The following is a 27,410-nucleotide window of genomic DNA, read 5'->3' on the forward strand; positions in this document are numbered from 1 at the left end:
CAGCTTCATATTAATTCCCAGATAGTTTTGGTATCTGGTCTCATGTACTTGCTAAGAGTTTGCAAGCAAAGGTAAAATCTCAAAATCCAAACAAAGCCATTTCTGACAGATGCTTTAAGGTTCACATAAAGAGTAATGCTATTTTTATCTTATTAATTTATTTTTTTAAATTAATCTTTCACTACAGAATGAACAACGCAAGCATGCCATTGTAAAAGAACCAGAAACACACTTGCAACTTCATTTTTTCATCATGACAGTTGGGAATTTATTCACTTAAATCCTCCATTTAGACACAACAGCAGTAACAAAATATCTGTACACTACTTCTGTTACAAATAGAGATACTATTTAAAGTGACTTTACATACTCAAATGTGGGCATTTCTCACTCCAACCAAGGAATAACTATAGAAGAGCACTGAACTGATAACAACAGCATCCAATAACAGTACCATCTGTTTTCTTTCATCTTAGCCTATCGCAGTGTAACTTCTAGAACACTTAAAGAGACAAAGAGGTCGGGTTTTTTAGTTAATTCACTTAGACCTAGCTATCAATTTGTTAACACTATCTCACAAACATTCCTAATACTGTTTTGTGTCCCACTAAAGCAAACGCTAGTCTTTTCTATCTTCCCCTAATAATGGCTTGACCATTGCCTGCATTTTCAGTCCAGATTTCTCTTAAATTAAAACCAACATGGTGGCTGCCTTGATACAATATTTTTTGCTAATTAACAAAAAGGGTCTTGGTGCTAATTAGCATGCTAATTAGGTAGGTATCTTTCTCCCTCAAAAGACGTGGCAAAACTTTTCTGCAGGAAGGTAAATTATGGGCAAAATCTGCTGTATTTGCCCGATTCCTAACAGCCAGTTTGAAGGAGCAGAGGCAAAGGTAGGCTACAATCAGCTAATCGTTTCAGTGAGTGTGGTTTTTGAATAAAGTTTTAGTGAGGATCCCAACACAAAAAAAAACAAGGATGTTGATAAATCTATTGATGACACTGCTGCCCAAAGAACAGCTCCACAGTTGCATCAGACTTAGTGGACGCTGTCTTGCACTTGTGCCTCTGAAATTAATAGCCCCGAACTAGTATTTCTGGCCCTCAAATATCTTCTTCTGCTTAATGCTGATGCAAAAAGATCTTCACTGCTCTCTTACTACTCACCTCCACTGGGAAAGATTTTCAGCCTTAACCCACTCTCAACTCCTGGTTTTACACCTCCTCAGTCCAAGGAGAACTCTACCTTAGCTGCTACTGATAACGGCAGCAACATTGTAACACCAAATTCTTCAATCTTGCCTTAATCAATATCCACAAGTCTCTGCGGCGAAGTAACCTGCCCTGAGTGGTCTGTTTACTCCGATTCAAGCAGCTCGCAGAAAGGTCTGCACCGTGTCTCTGGTTAAATCTTGCATGTTGGAAGAGGACAACCTTTGCTTACAGACATTTCAAATTGGGAAGGTTGCTTTCACACCCATAGAGGCTAGAAAACACTACTGTTATAAAGGAAAAGTCTAGTTCCTCTAATACTGCAGTTGCTGGGTGCTCTCGTTCACCAGGAGCAGTTTCCACTAGCAAACAGATTTTTCAGCCCTGAGCACAAGTCCTCTCCTTTTAAAACAAACACACACACCCTCCTGCCTCAAAAAAACCACCACCAAAAAACCAAAAACCAAACCAAAACTCTCATACCTAAGTCAAACTAAAACATAGTTTTCTTTTTTTTTTTTTGTGGGTACACTATGACTTAAGAAATTTAAACATACAGAGAAGCAAAAAACTCCTCTCCAGTCACCCTCCCAGCTCCTAATTGGACATTGTGAAAAAATACAAATAACCATCTATGTCCATTCATCATCTGCCTCCAGGTTACATACTTTTCCTTCTTTTCCCAAAATTCCATATTTTGTTAATACTTTTTTTCTTCAATAACCTTATTTGTTTTCTGACTGCCCATGCAAGCCCCTTGTTGATTTGGTGCCTTTACCATTTTTCCAGCATATTTCAAATAACCAAAGCCTCTTAGCAAAACATTCCAGTTTTGTTGTGTGGTTATTAATGCAAACATTCCTTTTTTTTTTTTTTTTTTGGTTGCTTACAAGCATTCATTACAATACTGACAGGAAAAATATCTATATCTTTCCATAGTTGACATAACTCCATGCCAGTGGTTTGACAGAAAGATAAATACTTCTATTGTATACAAAAATATGGTTAAATGTTATTTTTCTTCAGTGTTGTAACACAGGCCTGTGAGGCTGGAAGAGCAAGAAGGCTATATAAACATTTCCATTCTCTTTGCTATGTGGAATGTAAATAATATAGTCTTATTGACTCTACTCCTTTGGGGAGCCAGTTCATGACAAAACAGTCAAAGTGACCGTTCCTTTTGTCCTTTTCAGAATAGCAACTGCTTCCTCATGGGTCACCCCTTCTAAAGTCTGCCCATTCACAGCAATGATTTGATCCCCTCTCTTCAGGCGTCCATCTTCTGCTGCTGCACCCTGAAATGATACAACATGTAATGGCAGACTCATTCATTTCTTCTTCTCCTTGCTACACTGTCCTTACGGTCTGAATAAGATTAGTTCAGCGCACAAAACCCCTTAAAACTTTTATGTTTTTCAATGATTCAATTACAGTCAACTGTAGTACTATCTGCTAGTGCTGCAGTATGACCTGCCCTGTCTAAGTTTCCTAATATGTAGAAGTTGGATCTACAGGATTTTTATATTCTCTTAACCCTATTCATCTAGCTAGTGCAACATCGACATTCTACTATCACAGAAGTAAGACTTTCAAGACCTGAAGAAGTTGTCAGCAACTGGTATAAGAAATTCAGTAATCAAAATCCAGCTCTGTACTTTTATGGTAAATCGAAGTTTGGGATTTTTTATTCTATTTTTTTTTTCTGATTGAGCACTGTTTCCTAGGTCAGTCCAAACTATAAAATCTAGGACAGTACCTGAGCTTCTCCAAAGGTCTACACTGAGTTCAATTATTTTATCTTGGTCTACCTTTCAGACTCCCAGTCAAAATAAATAAAACAGTTCCTTCTACTACCTGAAGAAAAGAGACTCTAAACATAAGGCAAGGGGGCTGTTTTTCTAAGTATGCGCACAATTCTACAGTTTTGAGACTTGAAGAAGACTCTGTCACGTGCAGAGTCATATGCATTTGAAAATTCTGAATCTTCTTAAGACTACAGCCTTCAAATGCTGCAAGTGTATTTTGACCAGCACTTGTACTAAGTAAGAAAAGCTCTGAGAAACTGTAACAATGCTTTGGTTTCAAACTCAGGCCAAAATTTAAGATAGCATCTGCTGTGAACTAATAAATGGATTGACTGAACAAATGTACACTTACCTTTGCAAACACTGTCTTCACATAAATGGGTAAGTCTCCATGCGGACTGCCATAACCGCCCACAATACTAAAACCCAGGCCATCTGGTCCTCTATCCAGAGTAATGGTTTTGTACTGAGGAGGTCTAGGAAAAGGAAGAGTACTGTGATGTTGTCTGACCTTACGATTTAACATACAAAATATTGAACAAAAAACATTCTTCCTTTCAAGCTAAGCAATACATTTCCCTTTCCACTATAACTAGAAATGCTTTTATTATACAAACTGGATATTTTAGCTGACATAACACACTGTCTAATGCCCTCATTATTACTTAAAGGCAGCTATTTCAAACATCTTTTCCATCCAGTTCAGTGCATAGTTACAGCTGCCATGTCCCACTACCAGTGTTTACTAGCAAAGTAGACATGCAACACCCGTACCTCAAATCTCTGCAGCAAACATCTACTTCAATAATTCTGTAACCCATTACACCTTCTAAAAACATCTAAAATTAGCCCTAGTAGTTTACGTTGATAGGTTTAATTGCTTCTCTCCTCTAATATATGACTGTGTATTTGTATGTATGCATTTATACAGACCATCTATAGGTATATTCCCCAAATATACTTTAAGACATTTTTACATTCTATCTTTTCAACTAGATCTGTGTGGCTAAAGAATTCCGTTCTCTCTTTTCCTGCTCCTAGAAGAAAAATGCCTCAGATTTATGACAGAGTTTGAGGCAAAACTTCTTTACATAGCTGTACCTTGCAGCATATCCAAAGTAGTATTCCTTGTATACCAGAAAAGCTCAATGCTCCTGATAGCCTAGTGCTAGAAAACACATTATGGAAAGACAGGTACCATTGTGGAAAGGGCTTTGCTATTTAAGTTGGAGAAAAAAAACATTTTGGATATATCAATTCATCTCAGCTACTAAGGCTCAGTGAAACAAAGGAGGCTGTATTTACACAGAAGTCAAAACACATCACTACTCTACAGAGGGGTAAAACAAGGCAGAAGAGCAAATCACATAATGCAAAATGCAGAAGAGGACCTATGGCCTACAGGTCCCACGTATACCAAATGCATAAGTCACAATTCATCCATTATTTGCTAGAATTTGTAATGTTTTTAGGTTGAGTTCCACCTAAAATAACAGGATATAGAGGTTGTATATTCTATAGTTACTGACCCTAAATCATCCTGAAAAATGCTGGTTGAAGTTAGTCCCGCAAACGAAAGACTGGACACAGGTGGATCCTGCTGCTGACCAGTTACGACACTTACTTCTCCTCCAGCTACAACCTAGGAACAGAGTTTGCAAACTAGTAAAATAAGAATGCTGACACTAAAATAATTAATTGTAGCAGCTGGCAAAACAGTATTCAGAAAATATTCCAAAGGTCACTGAAGATTTTTTACCTGCAACTCAATAGTGCCTGAAGCACTTTTTAAGAGACTAACAGCCTGGGAGTGAGTCATGCCCTCAGTAGATGTTCCACAGATGCTAACAATCCTATCCCCAACCTGCAGAAGAAAATGTAGAAAACCTTACTAACAACAAGGTTAGTTACACAGATTTATTTGTCACTTTCTTTCAACAATAGCACATCTCTGTATTTACATTTAGCCAGATTTTATCAGTGATACAGAGCAGGAAGAACAGTGCATCTTCTCTTGAAGGCAAATCATCTTTCAACTATATAGTGACCCAATACAAAGGTAGAAAATTAACAACACAATTAGAAAATTATGCTGGGTTACTGTATTCAGTGTAAAAAAGTAATGATGCTTTACAGAATCGATCCTAATACTCCAGAAATAAAAAGCATGTAAAATGAGGTGCATTTTGCACATCATCTGAAGACAAGACAGACTGAAGTAGTAAATTATCAGAGACTGTATGTTTGAATTCACCCTGAAATAACATTGTCCACTTTTCAAGGAGCATGAGTCAAATTCAGCCACCTCTAGTACCACCTCTGGTACAGACTCAATGCAGTACGCATGTAAGTGCTGTATCAGATAAGACCTCCTACTTTAACTCAGAACCTAAAAAGTACTATCGCTATCCTAAGACAGATAAGCACAGAAAACATGAGAGATAAAACAGACTGCATACATGCAGTTGCAGTAATGACCACCACACTCACCAGTGGAGCTCACTTACAGAATCCATTATTCTGAACCACTCTCTCTACTTTAAATTTTCACAAGCTGATTACCTCTATTATCCAAGATTGCTTTAGGATCTCCTTCCCAAAGTTAGTATCTTTCTGCAATTACCTTTAACCATGCTAGCAATCTGAGTTACTGTTTTGTCAATCGAAACAGCAAAAAATCTTGTCACAGCCAGAAGCACTTATGACTATATCATTAAACTGCTAATTTATTGCCTGTCTAAAGTAATTATTGCACATTACCCATACAATCTTTACAATCTTCTTAACCATTAACTTACTCTGAGTTTCTGAGTCTGAGCTGCAAGTCCATTTGGATGCATCATGGCAATAAATATAGGAACATCTCCAAGAGGACTTCCTACACCTCCAGCAATGCTCACTCCCAGCGAATCTGCAGGGCCCTGTTATTGTCATGAAAAAAGATTAGATCTTTCCAGACAGGAAAACACATACAGAAAATTGCAGGCTTATCTCTAAAAATATTATATATATTATATAATATATAACTTACACATTATATATATCTTATGAAAATCAGAAATCTTATGTCTCAATAAATTTTTTAAGCTAATACAGTTCACATCATTTTAAGAAAGTGCAGAGAGCCCAATATATATTTCTTCCTATTAGTGGTAGGTGACAATTTGCTGACTTAGTTCTATGTTTTATCATAACCAAACTAAATACTTACAGAATTCAGCATCAGACCCTTGATGTCAACATAGAAAGTCTAGGCAAGGAAAACTGGACAGATGGGATTGCTTGTCCTTAATACTGTCTGTATCAACCTACTATTATGAACCTCCCGAAGACTAGAATTAATCTTTATGCTCCCCCTAGTGTCCTATTGTTGAAGAACAAAACTAGCTGTTCACTACTGTACAACATCCTACTACTTAACTGCAAAAACTGCAATTGTAAACTGGTATTTGCAGGTTCTACTGTAAAAAGAGAATGGCTGAATACAATCCATGTAATCAAGTGAACTAGATGCCAAGCAATGTCAAATAAATATTTTGGATAATCAGAAGCACTCTGTGACTCAGATCTTATACTCCTGTAAATATGGAAGTTGACTGAATTTCAGAGTTGAAAACCTGGCAGCTGTCATGCAAAAGCCTACCCTTTAAAAAGACATGTGAAGAAAAATACTAAATACTAAAAAATGGTCTTGCAACTTTAGTACAGTTCCTGTGACTCCACTAAAACAGAGTCTGGATTTAACTCAGTCTAATAACAATAAAACTAGGTCCCATTATCTCTTACTAACACCTCCTCTTGCTTTCAAAACAGGTCACAAAATGTGAGAATATATCACACTGATTTTACACAAAAATCTAGGCAGTGGAGATCACACAGTCTGGATATGAAAAAACAGGCAAATTAATTAGCTATTGCCACATTAATTCCTCTCTCAAAATGATTAAAAGGGCTGGACTTCCTTTCTGTAAACACATCTATTGACAATAGCTACAAAACCTGTTCCTGATACATACCATTTCATGTTGTAACTTACCTTTTTTATTTCAACTGTTCTTAGTCCCTGTATTTCAGAAGCTGCTGTCAAATGAATTTCAAAAAAGGAAAGTTAAACTAGCATTTTTAGGAAACTTTTCCATTATTTTCACTATAATGATTCCAACTTTCTGCTGGTTTATTAGAGACATATGTTTTAAGCAGATTTTGAAGTTGCTGCCATTAAATTAATAGGACTGAAGTACTTCTAGAATGAGTGAAAAAGTAATTCATTCTCTCAATTTAAATAACTTTTGAATAAGACTGCTAAGCATGCTCAAACAGAATAGAAGAAAACTAGTATTTGCTAGCAATACTTTAGTCAGAAGTAACTGTTCTAAATTTGAGCATGAGATAGCTATTTCATATCTATTCTAAATTAACTATATTTTATCTGTATTTCTATGAATGGACAGCTTGACTGAAGATGTATTTAGATTAAATAGAAAATTATGGCTCAACTCAATACCTAAACTGTGGTATAACAAGCTCCTGGTTTCTTTTATAAATTCACAGATATATATGATGTACTGTACCATGACCACCCTTGTAGCGTTTTAATGACTAAGGAATCACTTTCAGGCCTACAGCACATAATGACAACATTTTAGAGAAAGTTAAATATCTCGGCTACCAGTGCACATGAACAAAATACTGAAAGCACCAAAGAAACCTTACTGGTATTCTTCTTCAGACCACTTTCAAAGACTTCAGGTGCACCAGACCCAGAAACTGGGAAACTGAATGATGAGAGACTGCCGCTTCCTTCACTGACCTAAATACAGTGTTAGACTGGGATTAGAGAGCAGCTTCAGACATGCAATTGATAAAAGTAATACTGTAATCCCCTGTATTCAGTGGATTTTGCTGTATTTTACTTTTTCTGTGCCCAGTTAAAGCTGACATAGCGAACCTCCACATGTTTCTTGGTCACTCTAGAGGGCTCCTTATTTGAAGCATTATTACACCACATGCCTATAACCCCACGCAACACTTTGAAGCGCTGCTTCTGAGAGCCAGACTATGCCCTTGCATTTGCACCTTCTACCACCTCATAGAGAACTCTCGGTGCAAAAGTTAGCCACGGTTATCAAGGTAGGGACAGAATACAAAAGAGAGATCTTTATACATTCTCATGTGTATTATCATGTTCACTCACTTCATCAGCTAAAACTAAGATTAGGCTTTCCACAGTGAGACTCGTCTGCTACCTGTTACAGACTCCTCAAAACATTCAACATTCTGAGCTTGTTTTAACTTAACAGCTTAGATTAAGACCACCCAGGGCCTGCAGGTTTTCATTCTGTTTGGAATTACTTGTTTTGAATAGAGCCTAACATTTCATTCTTATCGAGTCTTAACCTGCTCAGTTTAAAATGTTTAATTATGATTTGTCTTAAAACTATTTCTACTCAATATCTGATGATCTGCATACCCAGTTAACAACCAGAGAAAGTTCTAAGGTAACTCATGAGCTCTCAAAAATACAGCTCCTACTGGAGAGAATCACAATGTGAGCTGCTACCACATGAAGGATGCATTCAAATGCAGAAACAGATGTGCCTTTGTAATACTCCACCATTAGATGAACAATAAAACAAATAAATCTGAGAGAAGCCTTATGGAAAGGGTGCAAGTTTCCTGCTTCTGATGATCAAGATTACAGTAAGAATATGTAAGGATTGGAGAAATTCACTGAGTTTACTGAAACAATACTCCATTGCATTGCCAAGCACTCCTAAAGTAACAAAGAGGTTTAAAGTCCACTCTAAGTTCTTCTGGTATTGATGAGAATTAGAGCTGTCTCTGCTTCCCAGGCTGGAGCCATAAAAATCAGACTAGGTAGTACAGCAAAGCCATTTCTGGAATACATTGTTGGCGGGATATGTCTTTAACAGATACAACATGCTAAAGTGAACATATAAAATTATTACTGAAAAGCTGCAAAGTAGATAAAAACTACTTTTCTTCATCTTGGATCAGATATGTGGAAAATTATTATCATTATAAAAATAATTATTCTTATTTGCTTTCATTATTTAACACATTTTATTTCTTCCCCACTAAACAGTTTTACAGTTACACACCTGGCTGCTCTGTGATGTTCTCCTCTCAGCGTGGAATGGACCAGCTTTTATTCTTCCAACTTCTAGTCTTACCGTACCTAAAGAACACTAAAGAACCAATCATTTATAACACATCTCTTCCATCTACAACATCTATGACAATATTTAAGTCACTTATTAGATGGTGGAAAAAGAAAAAAATCTAGACAGAGAGGAAAATAACAGGCTAACAATCCTGTGATGCGCACTAAGCAGACAAGAGCTCAAGGTAGGATCAGAGCCACACAAACTGAGTAGACCATGATATTCAATATGAAGCAGGATACTTTTTGGATTAAAGTGTATTACAATACAGATGCAAAAATTACACAAGACCACTAATTCTGTTACCTGTCACTTAACAGGGAGCAGGTTTGGCTTCTCAGTTGTAACGTTAACATATATTCTCAAGATGGCATTTTTCAAGGAATAGTAAAATTGTCTATTTTCACCACAAGCACTAAAAGTAGTATAACACCTCAAAGTACTAATCATTATTCCTGTTGATATGACTGAGAACATGGAATTTAAACTGGTAGTTCATTATCTCTCTTCCACTCTTGAAAATAGCTGTTATTCTGGATCCATAGCAACATAACTAAAGAAATTTTGAGCAGGAGGTTTTCGAAACATCTATCTGTATTTTCACAGTAAGACATAGACCAATATATCAAAACCAACAACAGAACATACCCATTCAAATATGGTTTCCGTACCTCATATCCTCTTGCTATTCTCTTAGGGGCAACACTAGAAGAGATGTATTACTAAATTGCTTTTTATTTTTTAAATAATATTGACTTCTCTATATCCTGGGAAAGACTTGATCAAAGCTCAGGCAAAACTGTTCTTTCCTGCTTGTATGAATTGAGTCGTATTAAACCATACGGACAATTCTTACCCAAAATGGAAAATCAAGGAAGTAATGTACGTACCTAAAGTTACCATATCCTAACATAAAATGCAGACCCACACATGAGATTCAGAAGTTATAATGTGTGAAAGTGGGAGGTAATACTTTCCAATTGAAGTTGTGAATAAATCAATTCATATTTAGTTTTATTACAGCTTTCTCTCTCTTCCTGAAATCTCCCATTTGATAAATGCATTGAGTCAAATAAGAGGAAAAAATGATGAGCTTCTCATGTTTTAGGGATACTTAAAAAGAAAGCCTGCAAGAATAGGTGGGATTCTCAGCCTGACGACACATTCTAGTGGTCTCATGCTACTTAAAATACTTCAAGATTTTCCAAATATTCTAAATAATTTTCTAGCAAAATACACTGCAGGCAGTTCAAGACAACTCACTCCTAGAATTTACTCTAGTGAATGAAAACAGAACTGATACTTGAACAAAAAAAGGTGACTTGCCTACATATGAGTGATTGTGCTTTGCTCTATTTATACTATGTGAACAAAACAGAATAATTTATAGTAACGTATCTGAGGCAATCCCAGACACAAATACAGGCTGGGTGGAGAATGGATCGAGAGCAGCCTTGAGGAGAAGGACTTGGGCATGCTAATGGATAAGAAGCTCAACAGGAGCTGACAGTGCATGACTGTAGCCCAGAAAGCCAACCGCATCCTAGGCTGCACCAAAAGAAGCGTGGCCAGGAGGTGATTCTACCCCTCTACTCTGCCCTATGAGGACAGGCTGAGAGAGCTGAAGCTGTTCAGCCTGGAGAAGTAGCAGCTCCGGGGAGACCTTATAGTGGCCTTCCAGTACCTAAAAGGGGCCTTTAGGAGAGGAGGAGAAACTCTTCAGCAGGGTCTGTTGTAATAGGACAAAGCGTAACGGTTTTGAAACAGAGGGAGGTAGATTTAAGTTAGATATTAGGAAAAAATTTTTTACAACGAGGATGGTGTAACACTGGAACAGGTTGCCCACAGAGATGGTGGATGCCCCATCCCTGGAAACATTCAAGGCCAGGTTGGACGGGGCTCTGAGCAACCTGATCTGGCTGGAGATGTCCCTGCTCCTTGCAGGGGGGTTGGGCTAGATGACCTTTAAAGGTCCTTTCCAACCCTCACTATTCTATGATTCTATTTTATCAGTCTCATTTCTCATGGCTAGGACAATTAATTAGTTAGTAGGATGAAAAATTAAAAACATGAATATATGAATGGTAGGTGGGAACTAAGAACATTCAGGTCGATATTCCAAAATGCTTGCCAAAACTTTCCATATAAAATGGCATTTTAATTTAGAGGAGATGTAGAACTGCAGCATATGAAGAAGAAACACATTGTCCTTACAGAAAATAAACTATCAAGTAAGAACAGACAAGTACTGATAACACACAAGAGTACAGTAATGAATTCACTACGAGAACACAGACCTAGTTCTGGCATTTCCACTTAGAGGCATATGCTGAAAATACAGAAAAAGTGCTCCTACCTGACCTTTCTAACTGCTTCCCAGACCTACAATTAAAAAAAAAAAAAAAGAAAAAAAAACCTCAAGACCTGGAAAAATATACCTTTGAATGTGAGTGCAAAGAAGCATGATCACGTGTCTATGTATCCAAGAGTCAGCTATGAGCTATGAGCAGTAGCTGTTAATTTTTTTTTCCAGTGGAATGGTTTTCCATTGGAAAATGCTGACTCGATGGAACCTTTATCATGCAGCAGGAATGTCTCAAAACCCTGGATGGAAAACAGACAAGCTGGCTAACCAGCCAGACCACAGGAAACGTTGTATATCCGACTTCATTCTGATTTGGAAATAGGGGGAGGACACCAGAAGCACAAAATTTATTGAGAACCAAAATTCTAGTTCCAAGGGCTGCAGATAGGAGTTGACCTCAGTTATCCTTGTGAGAAAGCAATTGCTTATACTAGATGCCTTGGTTACTGGAAAATGCATTATAGTACTTCATGGATATAAGATGACACTAGATATATGCAGGAAAAAAAAACCCCGAAGATTATCCACCGTTAAAGTTAAAGTAATCACTTTTTGGTACAACTACTCTGATGAATTCTCCACCATTTAAAGTTAGTTCTATGTATCTTTCTAAAAATTTGAGATAATTAACCAGTTACCAATTTTCTGGAGCAAATACAGTGTTAAGTGTTAGGTTGTTCTAGGTAGTGGTCTTCTATTGCCCTACAAACATACTCCACAACCATTACTCCCACTTTCATCAGGCAAAGTATCAAAATCTCAATGCTCTAGACTTCAGGAAGCTTAAATTTGGATCCACAGCTCCTTCTCACTGACATCTCAATAACAGTATGAACTCAGTCTGAATAAAACTAAAGCTTTCAAAAAATCTAGATCTCAGTTCTTCATTTTTATCCATCTTCTCTTTTCCCAGTACCTTTAGTAGAGCTGCAACAGCCTCCTGGTTAGCATTTCGAACATCTTCCCCATTCACTGTCAATATCTGGTCTCCTTGCACCAGTCTCCCATCCGTATCTGCTATTCCTCCTTTGACGATGTCTGACACAAACACTCCCGTATCATTTCTGCAAATACACACATGGATTTTGCATTACAGTATTGTTTGAGGGCCATTTGTATGGCTTGCTGTTGAGAACACAATAAATGTCACAGTTTTCTGTTGAGTAATGTTGGGCTAGTTCCTCTAGGAATGGTCAATTAGCTTATGCACAGAAACGACATGTGTGCCTTCAAGTCCACAGGATCTGAGCACCAGACCCCAACAGAAACAGAAGCATACCCAGGGACATTGACTTTCTAGGTACATTCATACCTTTTCCCAACAATACTCAGCCCAAGGCCTTTGCCAGGCTTCTTTTGGAGCTCTATATTGAGTACATCATACATGTCTTCCTCCTTGTACTGGGCCTCATCTCTGTACACAGTCAGACGAACTTTCTGGGGAGTCTGTCGGAGGACGTTTATCGCTTCATCATGTGTAGCATTCCTGAGATCAATTCCATTCACCTGCAACAAAAGCTTACAATGATAAACTGTGCCAGACTTTCCAGTAGACAAATAGAAGATGCCTAGCTAGCAAGTGACAACAAAAGTGACCAAAGAAACCACCAGACCTCTAATATCTGATCCCCAGCCCACAGTCTCCCATCTTTAGATGCTGCTCCTTCTTCATATACTTCATGGATAATGATTGCTCCCTGGGGACAAATAAAACAATAATAAATTCCATGATGAAAGAACCTGTCCCTACTTTGAACCAAGAGCAACTGGAATTCCTAATACAATTCATCAGTGATAAACAAATCAGTGAGACGTATGATGAACAAATTACCAAAACATTTAAGAAGTTCATTTATACTTCCAATTTTAGAAGTGCTTTCTTCTTCCCCCTCCCTGAACTGGTATCTTTGGTACCATTCTATAAATGCCAAAGATACAAAGGAAGAAAAAGTCCCTTCTATCATACATTTTAATTTCATTATTGTTATTTCACTTGAGTGACACACATATTTTTCCAACCAACCAGCAAAGTGTCTGCTCCTCCAACAATGCTCAGACCAAGACCAGTTCGCCCTTTGGAGATATCAATAGTTGTTTCACATCCAGGAATGATAGGACAAGTAGCAGGGTCAGAGGCTAATGTGGCTGGAGTTGAAGATCTGCTTGTGTCTAAAACAACAGTTAAACACCCTGGTTAGAGTAAGAGGGCTCAATATGAGAAAAGTTACTTTAAAACAGCATTTTGAGACTGCATTGACAGCTCCACAGTAACAGCTTAACAGCTGACCTACAGAGAATGCTGCTGCCAACTCTCACTTTCCCTCAGACAAGTACTATCCTGGAGTTTTAATCACAGTTGTCATGTTCTTATACCATCACGTGCCTGGATCACAGTCTGGATAGCCAAAGAAGCTACTATAAACAACAGATTCTATTTAGGATAAAATTTAATTTAAAAATCTGTATCATCAACTATGCAATATAGATCAGAGATAAATGAAGTGCACAATATGTATTAAATACATAGATTCCAGGATGTCAGCCCTGCACTTCTGCAATGGATTACGTCAAGGTCCATCTAACCAAATATTGCATCTCAGACTCAGATCTGTACCATGAGAGAGAATGTTACGTAGTAATCAAATATAGTGGTATTTCACAAGTCTAGCGATTCACAGTCAAGGGAAAGGTTTTATACACATCATTACATTTAGCAGTCCTTGAAAAGAACTGGCCACTGATGCAGCTTTTCGAAGCAGTAGGTTTTGTGATGCAAATATATATTTGCATAGTGCAAATATATATGGCATCCTTATGTAGCAATTTCTCTGTAAATTCAGTATCTCTGGTATGTCACAAATGAATCTTCACTTCAGTATTTTAGTCAGTTCTGTGTCCTTCAAAGGAAAAAAAAAAAAAAGCTAAAAATACTGGGAGGGGATATTGTGTAACAACTAAAAGCAAGAAGCAGGAATCAAATCATTTGGGATGTTCAGATTATCTCTATCACTGATGTCCTCGGTGCTTTAAAGAAACAACAAAATTACATTTTTTTCAAAAAGGTAAAAACAGGCATCTAAATCCTTTTGAGGCATTTCAAAAGGATACTGATTAAAAGAAGTTCCATCAACACTAACAGAGGACTTGATCATTCAGAAATTTGCATTTATGTTAGAGAAATACTTAGGTATAGTGTGAGCAATAGGTCCTGCAGGAACAGTCAGCCTCAAAACAAAGAGCCTTGGCCTCTGAAGGGAATCAGAAGGACAATTAAGACTTTTTAAGGGTAACGCCTCAGTACAAGTATAGAGCAAGCTACTCTGTTGCTCTGTTATGCAAGTTCTTCATAGGTATGATGAGCAACTGCTCACGCTTAGTTTGAATTAGTAGGGGAGTGAAGGCTTAAGTACAATAATTCTGTCCAGACGGCACAAAATATATATGAAATACACTAACTGAAGAATTGGAAGGGAGTCTTGGCATGCAAGGTCGACCTCATCTATATAGCTACACCAGTACTGGGCCAAAAATTGCCTATATAGCACTGCCTGAAACACCGAAGTTGGGTAGAGATGTAGTGGAAATCAGACCACTAGGGAAAAAGTAGTTAAGAATGAGTTGCTTATTTGGAAAAAGTCTGCAGAGAAAACAAGGTGCAGGGGCAGCAAAAAGGTGGGCTTAGTAAAAGAAAGCTGAAGAATAAATTATAAAATCAAGTGGAGAACCAAGAGAAGGAAGATCCTTCAACAGCTGGGTTGTGGATGCCTGTAAACAGTAGTGAAGCCAAGTCACAATCACAAATCCCCAGGATGTTGGAGGGAGCACTGCTGAAATCTCCATCAGATCTTTATCTCTAAGGCTTGCTGTGGCAGGGTGAAGATAGAAGGGATAGATCTGGACAAAGAACAGATTTTACCCTAAAATCAAATGCAGAAGGGAAGACAACAGAACTATTACCTAGTAGGTCTCCCCTATGTTTCTCAAGATTTTTTTATAGTAGTATAATTGCGTATCAATACTACTGCTAGTAATAAGCAATAGAAACTTGACTCACTAACACTTGTAGTGATGCAAATATAAATTAATTGTGATGTGTGCATTGCTCAGTTAAGTTACTATTAGCTTCTTAGTAGAGTGTGGCTTAACCAATGACCACCATCAATCAGTTGCACCTTGACTCTCCACTCTAAAGGAGGAGACTCAAACGTAGCCAGTCACAAATGGCAAGACAGTCTCAATCATTCCGCTGTTCTGGGAAAGACAACATGACTTTTCTCCCTCACTTAAAGGAATGCCTCCCACTTAGTTCCAGACAACCATGACAGAGGCACCTGCTGCACAGCCTTTGGGAGGGAGGAGAAAACCTCTCCATCCTCCCACTTCTCCAACAGACCAGTGGGAAGGCAAGAAGTAGGTCTTTGGTGTGGAGAGTCACTGCTTTATTTAGATGGATCTGTAATCAAAAAGTACTAGAAAATGAAACTTAGAAGACAGCTGAGTGCATACAAAAAGAGAAAACTCGTTTGCAAGCTGTGTCTTCATTTTTATGTCATAACCCCACTGAAGATAGACACACAAGGAGAATCTTACTTTTGACTGCTTCTGGTTCTGGTGAGCTGGAAGAGGGGACAGTTGCTGGCAGCTGCATACTCCTCCTCTCTGCTGGGGCACTGCAGGAAGAGACTGGTGTTGCAGTCAGGCTATCTGTCTCTGCTGAGTTGATTGTAAGCCTCACCATAGTTTTGGGTGTCTTCAAGAGACTAATAAACTGAATGATACAGCGAAAAGTCAGTAAAGAGTGTAACCAGACTAGTCAGCTGTAAAACAAAAATAAAGCAGAAGAACTGTTCTGCAAACTGTAGCTACAAGCCACAATCCTGCAGGTTTTCCTGGTAATGAACAAGGACAAATATTGACGTTTTTTACAAGAAACGGCAACAGAGTTAACTGTGGGCCACATTTGGTTGATGTTAATCAAGTAGCTTCCATGCAACTTTGACAAATTACACCAGATGAGAATGTGGCAGTCTTTCAATGGCTTCTCTGGACAAAATATTGTGTTTATAGCAAGTATTAGAAAAATTGAAAAACTAGTATTGTCCTTTAATGCTTGGGTGGAGTCCAATTCTGATCCCACAGAACTCGATGCCAAAAGATCTACTGATTTAAATAAATATCCTACTGCCATTCTAGCTCCTTAATCAGATGCAGAGCTGAAAGGAAAATTTGAAAATACTATCTGAACTATGGGAGGGAGTGAAGGACAGCATGGTATAACACAAAATCTAGTTCAAAGGGATACTGAAAAACCTTAAAAATTAATTGCCATCTCACAGAAAAGACAACAAATCCTCCTGAGTTTACATTTCAGTAGAATTAGAAATATTTTCAGAAATTACTTCCTCAAACTGTCTCTTCTTCCAAAGCCTACCTACTTCCTTGCAGGCAGCTTCACTATCTCTTACTCATTTACTGCTTCAGAAATAGCAGTGCATCAAAGAGTAAGATAGATGCTCTCCTAATTGTCCTTTAACAAACACAAAGCAATCCTCTTCTGCCTAAAGCATCACTTTCCTTGGTAGCAATGCAGATGATGGAAAAAAGCTCTCCTTGATTATTTACAGAACCCAAACTGAGTTTGCAGTGCTAGAAGTTAGAAATAAATCTTGTTATTTAGGAATGGAAGCAGTTTTCTCCAAAGGGTTGAAATACCAGGCTTGGAATACAATGTAGCCGTTATTATAGACGCTACCCATGTATAAGCACAGTTCCTGACCTGATTTACCACTGATGCAACTCATCCATGTAAATTTACACATACTAATTTTACTTGTTCTAATACTTTTAAAGTGGAGCAGCTATGAAGAGTCACTATTGAGCAATAGCTCATGGCTTTTATCCTACAACTAAGTGCCTCTCGGGGGAAAAAGAAAAAAAAAAAAAATCACATTTGTAGCACAGAGACAGATGATTAATTTAGTGCATTAATGTAAAATAACAGTTGAGCTTTAAATTCAGGCTTTAGCTTATTCTGCAGTAGTTCACTTATCCAAACAATCCCCGCGGACCTTTGCTTCTTTAGTCAGCTTTGAAAATTAAGTCAGGGTATAGTCGCAAAAACCTCACTGGTTTGTTTAAGACACAATCACCTCATACATTAAGTGGTGTGATTTCTGAAACATTCCTGACACTTTAGAAGTACCTTTTCTATTGGATATCCCACAACGATTTCATCATCCACTGCCAGAATCCGATCTCCAACTTTGATTCGTCCATCCTGGAAACAACATAGAATAAAAAATATAAGCTCTGGATGCTAGTCCAAAAGCATTTCCCATTCCCTATTTGGATTTTAAATGTTGTCATACCTTTGCTGCTGCACCATGATCTGTTAAGCTCTTAATAACTACGCCATTAATTGTGTCTTCTTCACTAATGGCAATTCCCAAGCCTCCTTGATCCTGAGGCAAACAGAAAAATGCAAATGGTTAGGTACTGTGTTTATCAAAATGTTAGAATACATTCACTGGAGACTAGCGAAGCCTGCAGATGTAACCAAAGTTTGGGATTTCACAATGCATCAATAATTTTATCTTAAACTAATCTATATCTGAAACAGATTTTGCCAACCTACAAACAGTACATTGGCTATCCAGATAAATATGAAAAACTTCTCAATTCAAATCTAGTCCTTTGAAAATTACAAGGTCAATTGTGATTCAGTCATTAAATTCAGAAATAGGACTAAGGAACACAAAATATTTGGAACTGAGGCAAATAAAACTTCATGATATAGATTAAATTCATTATTTGAAACCACAGAAAAAATACACACAAGTGGAAAAAACAGAGGACGGAAAAATGTATGCTCATCTTATGAAATCAATAAATATTTGTGGCAGAGTGAATGTTTCCCTAATGCTTTTACCTAGGTCATCTGGATACCATCATCTGCAAGATATTCTCCTCGTTAATAATGGAAGGCTAGGTGACTTCCAAGGAGAAAAACTTACCAACAGTTCACAAGTCTCTATCCTTATGTCTACTGAATGCAACTGTCTTCTCCATGTCAACAAGGAGGAGCAGCAATTTCTCCACCCGCACTTGGCAGCCTCATAGATACAGAATACCTGGCCATTTTCTCCCAGCTGCACAATTTCCACTCAAAAGGTATGTAGTATGGGGGGATTTGGTGCTTATAATCTGCTAATTCATTTACTTCAAATAACCAAGGCAGTGATTTTACCTGAGGCACCACCAGTAGCTGGTTACCAACAGTTTTGCAAATAGGACAACAGGTGACTTCTTGCAGAGACACAGAGCAACTGGCAAATTTTGTGAAGTTAAAGAGCCTCATCTGGTTGCCAAAGACAGTCATTACATCACGAAAACTCAGGGGTCCATTCACAAAGAAAGAGAACACCTCTAGAAATCTCTATTCTGACTTCTAGTAAGTAAGAGACAAAGTTTGTTTGTCATAAGAGTGATTCTATTAGAAAAAAAAAAAAAACAAAAAAAAACACCCTCAAAAAAAAACCAAGATAATGAATACAAATGTGGCTGAAGTAAATGTAATTTTAGGCGCATACCTTAGGGAGTTCCACATACTGGATGTTTTTACATGAACTCAAGTCAGGACAAGCACTGGAGTTCGCAGCACTGATATCAACCTAACAGAAAATGAAAACATAACTGTGAGAAACTACATTCAACATTTTGCGTCAAAATAAAGTAGCGCACAAACATTTAAGGTGTGTCTGATCATTTTCTGCATTCTTTGAAACTGCTATAACCCTATTCATGGGAATGTCAGATTTACTTCATAGTTCAGACTAACATAAAGTAAAACAGAACTGAGCACAGCTGTACTAAATTTAGCAGCTTTACTAAAACCTCATTTGTTTTACCCTTGGATTTCTTTTTCTTTCGTAGTACTTGCCAAGCAGACAGGGCACTCCTCTATCCAGAACAATGTTATTATCTCAGTCAAATGAGAAAAACAAAAATTTACTTTACTTCTTGATGTTGAAGTGTCCCTGAAGTACACTGTGAAGACTCCACCGACTTTGCAGGGCAAACAGCCATCTGATTTACTGCATCTTTATTTCTACAATAGATTCGGTTAAAGAATGTATTAAGAATGTAGTAATACCATATTTCTTAGAACAAGTTTAAGTCCAGCACTTTCTTTTATTTCTGGCACTCACAATGCAAACATTAAAAACAACAAACTCAAGGCATATTTAACTAAGAACTGGGTTCAAAAGCACATCTGCCTTACTAAAATTAGAAATAAAACAGAAACACTGTATGCAAAACTTGACCATATTAAAAATAAACCTTTTAAGACAAACTTTTATCTAGAACTTACCTGATAAAGATTATTTTTACTTTAGATGGTGCACATTTGATTATTGAGGAAGCATTCTGATGAGTCCTTCCATAGAGTATTTGTCCATTTATCTATATAAAGGAAAGTAGCAATTATTTCTCATAATATTCTAATTCCCTTTTACTTAAGCTAATTTTTAAGCCTTTAAAAAAATCCATTATCTCACATTACTGCCTAGAGCAGCAACTGTATTGAAATAACAGAGTATGTTGTGTATGTAGTTTCACTCCCTTCTTCCAGTAAAAAACTCCTTCTAGTTTGACTTCAGAGATTTCAGACTAACACTGTCACAGCACTAAAAATGTCATTCTCTGACATGACCAATGTGATAAAGCAAGGCCATAAGAAATTCTAACCATAACAAATAACATATCACTCACATTCAGCACCAAGATTGCTATTATTTATCGAATGTTAGCTCTCAGCCAGGCACTTTATACACAGCTGTCTGAACACTGGGGCATTTATAATCTGAAGATTTGACCTGACAATTATTGTCTTCATTTGGCAGAGCAGACTCACGGAAACCCCTTGAAGCTCCTATGATTCAGATATGACTGGAAGTATCAGTGTGAATTTGCAGAATAAGGCCATTATTTGCTCACGTTTTATTAGTTGCATTTGCTCTTGGAAATCAAAAGCTACAGTGAGAAGTCTACTCTAAGAAAGGGGAAATGATTGGAAAAGGACAGCGTGGACCTACACAAAGGGAAAATAATGCAAGACACACTGAGATAGTAGTAATAGAAGCAGAGAAGCAGAAAAGCAGCGAACAATGAGCAACAGACGCAAGACACTGAACTGAGGGTTGAAGCATACCAGCATCCCCTCAGCTCCCATGTAGGCTATGTCCACCAGGCATGGTCACATGCACATTCAGCCCTGTCATATACACTGGAGGTGGCAATCCAGATACAGCACTGCTTCCAGTGTTTGCCAACGGCTTGTGAATAACTACGGTCAGGCTGACAGCTGGGGGACAGGGCATTTCCTGTCACAGCTGACAGACAGCTACTTGGGAACACAAGGAGAAAGTTCAGATGTCTCCTCTCAGGAGAGACAATCTCTTAGCATCAGCTTGCAGGTTTACAGCATGGACAGTAAGCAAGAAACCACGTGAAGGCAGACTCAGACAGATGTGTTTCAATGTTCTCTGAGGACACTCGGCATCTGTAACACCAAGGTTTTAAAAGCAGACATTTTAACTAATTCAAGAGAACTGTCTAGCAGGTAACGCTGGACTCTGCAACTAGTAAATCCCTCCAAGAGACTAAGTCCACAGTGTCACAAATCCCATAGTTTCTCTCTTAGTTTGGAACTGCCAGCCTATATAATTTACTCTCTCAGTGTCTCCCTCAAGCTTTCTTCAGTCTCACCATTCCCTCCCTGTACCATTGCCCCAGTGCATCTTCAAACACCTCAACACACAGTTCTGAAGTTACACAAAGCATTTCTGCGAGGGCAGCGTTACCTACTTCTTCAGAAAGAATGGGAAAAGCTATAGCAGAGAATACACCAGCAAGTACCATCAACTGAACTGCGGTAATGTAAAAATATACTTATGTTCATGTACATATGGGAATGTTAGCTGCACATTCAGTGGTTGGGTCCCTCCACAAAGCCAGTAGAAAATAGCCTGAATGTGTTATGAGATAGAAGTCCATAATACAAATTAATCTGTTCCTGTTTCCCCAATTTAATTTCCACTTTCTATGTTACACAACATAAAAATATTCTGGTATTTTTACATTTCCAGTAGACAGAAAAGTAATTACAAAGTTTGGAGCACTCCACAGATGCATGGACTACAGGACTTCAATATTTTCCACGGTCTGTAATGCATTGCCCTTCCATACATCTCCATAACCCATAAACTGCTGCCATCCTCCTTTTTTATCCATTTTAAATACACATACATCTTTACTTAGTACTACTATAACCAGGAAAAAAAAAAAAACCAGCTGCAACTATATGGCATACATCAGAATGAAAATCCGGTATCATAATTACATCAATTTGGATAATTTGGAGATTCTGAAGTCCACTGTAGAACATCTACATTGCAGCAAGAATCTAATACTTTAGTACATTTTAAGCCACTATGTTTGGGTTTCAGTATAAATTGCAAAAACTCACCTCTAGTAACTCATCTGCAATCTGTAACCTGCCATCTTTGCCAGCTGCTCCATTTGGATCAATTCCCACTATAAAGACACTCATCCTGGATCGGTCTTTGTTACCAGCAAGACTAAGTCCCAGACCTGTCTTTCCTTTTTCCAGCTCAATCATATGTAGCTCCCCCGGTAGATTTCCATAGCGCTGCACGATCTTTTCTAAATGTAAAAGTGTGGGCAGCAGAGGTTGGGTTTACATTAGAAAGTATCATAAGACACCTAGAGAGTCAAGATCAATGTCCAGCAGGCAGTATTTGACAGAAGAATCCCAAACTGAATGAGAAAATTTTAAGTGTATAGCACTCTTTCCTTTAAGCTAAGCCTTAGGTGATTTATAACAATATTTCTAGTTCCTTGCTTTCCTTCTAACTTTGCAAAACATTAAAACTTCTCTTAAAAAAAAAAAAAAGACTTTTCACATATAAAAGCAATAATCTTCCATCCAGTAACAGCTTCAGGTAACAGAAGGTATCACATCAATCGCTGCCATCAGTTACCTAGAGTACAGTGAAATTCTTCAAGTAGTCTTACATGTGAAACAGTGAATCCGGACCACAGAGGAGAACAGAGATTGGAGTGCAATGAAGAAGAACAAATTAGTTTTATATCTCACTGTGTGCATCTGACCAAGCACAACCGAAAGCTGACAGGAACACTTAACACCCAAACCACAAAGCACACAAGAATGAAGTAGTTCAAATTGGACCCCCCATATCTTCTGCTACAGTGCTATTTCAACACTGAATACTTCAAATATTATCACAAAGGATAAACTTACTCCAGCTGTAACCAAACTCATCCTCCTTCTCCACATCCTCTGGGACTCTGCTAGAAGACGACTGCACAACATCACAGCTCATTCCTGAAAACGCTGAAGGAGGGGGCAGAGGAAAGTTACAAAGCGAAGTCTTTTCTGGCTCTAAATCGGACTGACCAAATGCCTGTGGAGAATAAGAAAAATGCAGTGGCTAAGCAGATGCAGACTCTGTGTAGGGCAAACTAGTATACAAAAACGTCGAAATGGCAATGACTACGGCTTTGAAGTTTAAACACCAAGCAGCTGGAATTCTAAAGTAATAACACAGCACAGAAAGGCTGCAAGAGATCAAAGACAGAAACAAACACCAGGCAAAGTAAGAGATAACATCACTCCAAAATGTATTCGGAAGCAAACAGAACTCACAATAAAAGCCCAATTCAGTAAAGTTTTATGTGCCATTTTACATTTCAGAAAAAGTCCCTTACGGAGACTCAAGCAATTTTTTTAATGCCATATTTGTAAAAGACTTCTACTTCATTTTATTTTTAAAAGCAACCACATATGATTTCTTCCTATGATATGCTTTGGAAGCCAAACAAGAGAACAAGAAAAGGAAACAAAAAACTTGGTGCTTCCAAAAATGCCTCCAGAAAAAAAAAAAAGGAAAATAACTGAATTAAATGAAAGGACAATTTAAAAACAAAATGAAACAGATGATAACTGAAGAAATCCACAGTAATTGGACTTTTTCAGCCTTATTTACTGGTTTCCTATAAGCTGCACAGAGGAGATCAAATAAAGGAGGATACAGATTAAATCACAAAGGAGAAAAATACTTTTGGTCTTCATGTACGTGGTCTATTCATATTCACAAAAATTTAAGACTATAAACACACAACTACTGCAATATAATGATGAAATGCTCAAACCCACAATCTGGTAAACCTCTATTCAAGTCAGTTTCCCTAAGGAATATGGATTCTAATCAGGGATTTAGCTAAGTGTTTGCAATTTATACTATTTTGGCTTGCTCAGAGTAGACATGTAGGCAAGAAACTCTTGTCTGAATATCATCACTATGAAGCTTATGCATGCCCAAGAGACTTTGATACTTGGCAGATCAGCTATTGATGTAAACAACAAAAACTTTAGATGAAAACCAAGTATTTTTCAAACACCAGGATTTTCAAGTGTTGCCCTAGCTTCATAATCCTGTTCTCATCATTTCACCTTTCATCCCCTCTATCAGCAAAAGACTGCATATATCATCTCAGATGGTGTCTCTGGATGCCAAGAAAACTATGACAATTTCTTCATCAGAGGCAACAGTGAAGTGGATAACAACATACACCTTGGAAGACTTCAGTCTGCTTTTAATTGAAAGTGTTGAAAAAAGCTAGAAAGTTACCAATTTAGTCATACTGAGATTTAAGGAAGGTCCCATCTCTCAGGGAAAATGAGTTACCTTCATTCTGTGTATGCTCCAAAGAGGTAAAGAAAATGCAAATGCCCTGTTTCAGTTCTCTCATTCTGCTTCTGCTTGAAAAAGATTTTCCTTTCATTGAGGAACTTGTTCTAGGAGCTTAACTAAGATGTCACTAAATGTCAAAAGTGTGGGAATTTTTAATATGGCACTCAAGCCAATCATTTACACAAAACATGCCACATAAATGTCATATGATTTTTTGCATCATTATATCAGCCACGTTGACCTATGCTTCATATCTATGACAATGCCATCCTGCTGAGATGATACCTTCCATCACTAAACTTCATGTAGGAATTATTTACAGTTCATGCAAATTATACCCTAAAACATGCTAACAGTTACAGGACAGACAGAAATCTCAACTGAAGCAACAAAATTCTAGCAGAAATACTGTTACCCATCAGAATCAGAGCAGGGCGGAAACACTACTTAATAACATTCAAAGTGATCTTTATAATCAAAAATTCAGGTCTCCACCATGGAAACTGGTGAGAGATCTCTATCTCAAGAAGTGAAGAGGACAGTCATTCTAGAAACACTAATTTTTCAGAATGCTTCCGAGAGTTTTAAGTAAAGAGCTACATACCATACAGAAAAAATGAGGAAAAACAGTGTGAGAGCAGACCAGATCAGCAGATCAGTAGTCTTTGTGTTTTAAAACCAAAATCAACATATCACTTCAGTGGTACTCTTGGTAAACAACAGTGTCCAAGAACTTTGCAAAATTAAAGAAAATATGACCAAAAAAAAAGAGCAAAAAATTCCTGTCAAGGACTACTGGAAGATCTACAAAGTGTGGATGTATGGCTACAACAGATTAGCATTAACAGATCAGCACCACAAAAAAAATGCTTCTTTCTATACCTCTGTGCACGTATATATAAATCCGAACATATCTATTGCTTAAGGAAATGCTGGAACAGAAGTAAAAGCAAGGCTCCTTTGTGAGACGGGTAAAAAGGGTGTTACAATGCCATTTGGGTGGAGGGGGACCATGTTCTGCCCCCAGAACCCAGTCTGCCAAGCAGGTACTGCCAGTAGTAGAAGCTGGCCCCTACAGTTTACACACACATAAGACTTTTGCTCCCTGAATCGGGCCACAAGTAAAAAACCTAAAATGCTTTAACTCATGAAATACTTTCAGTGTGCCATGGCACAGTATTTCATTCAAAATGCAAAGCATCAGACAGTGCATGAACCCACTTGACTACCACGGTCACTCCAATCACAGCCAAGCAAATATTATAAATTTCAGAAGTCTGGAGCAGTATCACTTTCAACAAAGGAGGCACAGATGTAGGAAGCAGCAGTACTCTGGAAGATATCACAGGCCATGTACAAGCATACAGCACACATACATTAGGACCCACTCACTGGAATCAAGACAAACCTTGAATGGTGTGGGAGCAAAAGGGTTAGTTGGGGAACAACGGAAGGTAACCCTAATTGGATTCGATACCTCCTACAGTGACAGAAAACAGCAATCCACAGGTTACAGCACCTTTGGCAATACATAGCATTATTAATGAATAGCTTGTTTTCAATTTTGGATTCATTTTACTAACTACAGTAACTTTATTAACTCAATTTATAAATGGACAAAAGTATTTAAGAGGTTATTAAGGACCCTGATTCAGCAAAGTTTCTTATTGTACATGAACTTTAGTTTGACAGAAGCAGGAAGAGATGACAAGAGGCCATTCTTATCTCAATATTAAAAAAGGAATTATGCAGAAACTGCAAAAACATTAGGTTTTCTCTAAAAATACGTGTAATTTTTTTTCAGAAATACTTTTGAAATAATAGAAAATAAAAGCCATCATTTGTTACGCTTCTACTCCCTTTCCTCAGAACTGCAATAAAGACATTTCAAGAACACACGTGCAATTATACACCACATATCATATCATCAACGTCCATTGTACATTCAATATATTTGATAACATGGGAAAACAGACAAAGGGCATAATCACTCCAAAGATGTATAACCAGCTAGAAATTATTTTATTAAATCAGAGATGCATGCACATAAGAATTAAGTCTTTATTTATTATTCTATTAGAGGTTAACTCTGTTCCCAACATGAATAGCATGCAGTAAACACTAACCACAAAAACCAGATTCTAACTTTTTCTGTTTCCAAAGATGTCAGTATCTTGTTCATGGTGCATCAAAAGAATTTTCAAGAAGCAGAGGGAAAATACTTTCAGCATCATAAAACAAAAGCTGTCAATGGTTTTTTTCATGCAAAAAGAAAAAAAGAGGTATGAAAGCTGGAAAGTGCTAACCACATAAAAAGAAAATGAAGTACATAGCAGCAAAACACCTCACACTGATGAGAGTGTTACACTCAGGTGGATATTTTAACACATACCACAGGGACTGATTTTGTAAGTGAGAATCTACTCCTTTGGTAGCTCTGATTAGATCAGATTTACTGGTTATGATTAATGGAGCTGGCATTTTTTAACTTCTTCAAAACTTTTCTACGTGCATGCGTGTCTGTGTCTTTTTAATTCACTACACAGAATTTCCACTCTCATCAGCACAATATTTTACCCAAATTGGTACAAAAGTATTTAAATTCAGAGAGACACTAATGGCAAAGAAGTACACATATAATGTTTGGTGAGCCAAAAACAGAGAGTGTGTCATTACCCAACCTTGTTAGTGTTGAACTGAGAAGAATCAGCAAACGGGTTAGTGCTGCTGAAGACAGTTGGCCTACACAAAAGACTGTTCTGCGGGAAAGGCAGGGAAGGGTTCTAAAAGGAAAATACAATAGAAACTAAGCAAAAATGTTTTTAAATTAACCCTTAGTGACTCATGAAACAAAATATATTTTTTAGAAGGTTGTGCTAACCAAACAAGGTCCACTTCCTGCGCTTTGCTATAGACATGTGAAGGTAAGCAAAACTGTATTTGCCATGAGTTTGTATCACCTATGTTTAGCAGAGCATAGAGGAAAAGCACTGATCCTCCTACCTGTTCTAGCTCACAAAGTGCATCAAGTGCAGAATTCAGC

At 37.6% G+C, this 27,410-nt stretch overlaps 1 protein-coding gene across 5 annotated transcripts in view; it reads right to left on the reverse strand.

Moving 5' to 3' along the window:
* Positions 1-239: 239 nt before the first annotated feature.
* Positions 240-27,410, reverse strand: part of MPDZ (multiple PDZ domain crumbs cell polarity complex component) — a 98,738-nt gene continuing 71,567 nt past the window's right edge. For 4 of the 5 annotated variants that reach the window (XM_086769910.1, XM_086769909.1, XM_086769908.1 and 1 more), the window contains 20 exons: positions 22,915-23,077; positions 22,099-22,295; positions 19,942-20,033; positions 19,587-19,677; positions 19,160-19,240; positions 17,939-18,031; positions 17,773-17,847; positions 16,161-16,338; positions 13,594-13,739; positions 13,184-13,267; positions 12,883-13,076; positions 12,487-12,634; positions 9,143-9,229; positions 7,734-7,830; positions 7,057-7,100; positions 5,819-5,941; positions 4,780-4,884; positions 4,550-4,662; positions 3,373-3,496; positions 240-2,510 (listed from right to left, as the gene is read on the reverse strand). In XM_086769910.1, coding sequence (XP_086626036.1) covers positions 2,364-2,510; positions 3,373-3,496; positions 4,550-4,662; positions 4,780-4,884; positions 5,819-5,941; positions 7,057-7,100; positions 7,734-7,830; positions 9,143-9,229; positions 12,487-12,634; positions 12,883-13,076; positions 13,184-13,267; positions 13,594-13,739; positions 16,161-16,338; positions 17,773-17,847; positions 17,939-18,031; positions 19,160-19,240; positions 19,587-19,677; positions 19,942-20,033; positions 22,099-22,295; positions 22,915-23,077 — 2,382 coding nt within the window. In that variant the 3' untranslated portion in view covers positions 240-2,363. Of the gene's footprint in view, positions 2,511-3,372; positions 3,497-4,549; positions 4,663-4,779; positions 4,885-5,818; positions 5,942-7,056; positions 7,101-7,733; positions 7,831-9,142; positions 9,230-12,486; positions 12,635-12,882; positions 13,077-13,183; positions 13,268-13,593; positions 13,740-16,160; positions 16,339-17,772; positions 17,848-17,938; positions 18,032-19,159; positions 19,241-19,586; positions 19,678-19,941; positions 20,034-22,098; positions 22,296-22,914; positions 23,078-25,775; positions 25,848-27,048; positions 27,151-27,410 lie in introns of all 5 variants that reach the window. The other variant, XM_086769911.1, reaches the window with a different exon arrangement.

The sequence above is a fragment of the Chlamydotis macqueenii genome, chromosome Z (genome assembly GCF_036417535.1).
Source record: "Chlamydotis macqueenii isolate bChlMac1 chromosome Z, bChlMac1.mat, whole genome shotgun sequence".
In the NCBI taxonomy this organism is placed as follows: Eukaryota; Metazoa; Chordata; class Aves; order Otidiformes; family Otididae; genus Chlamydotis; species Chlamydotis macqueenii.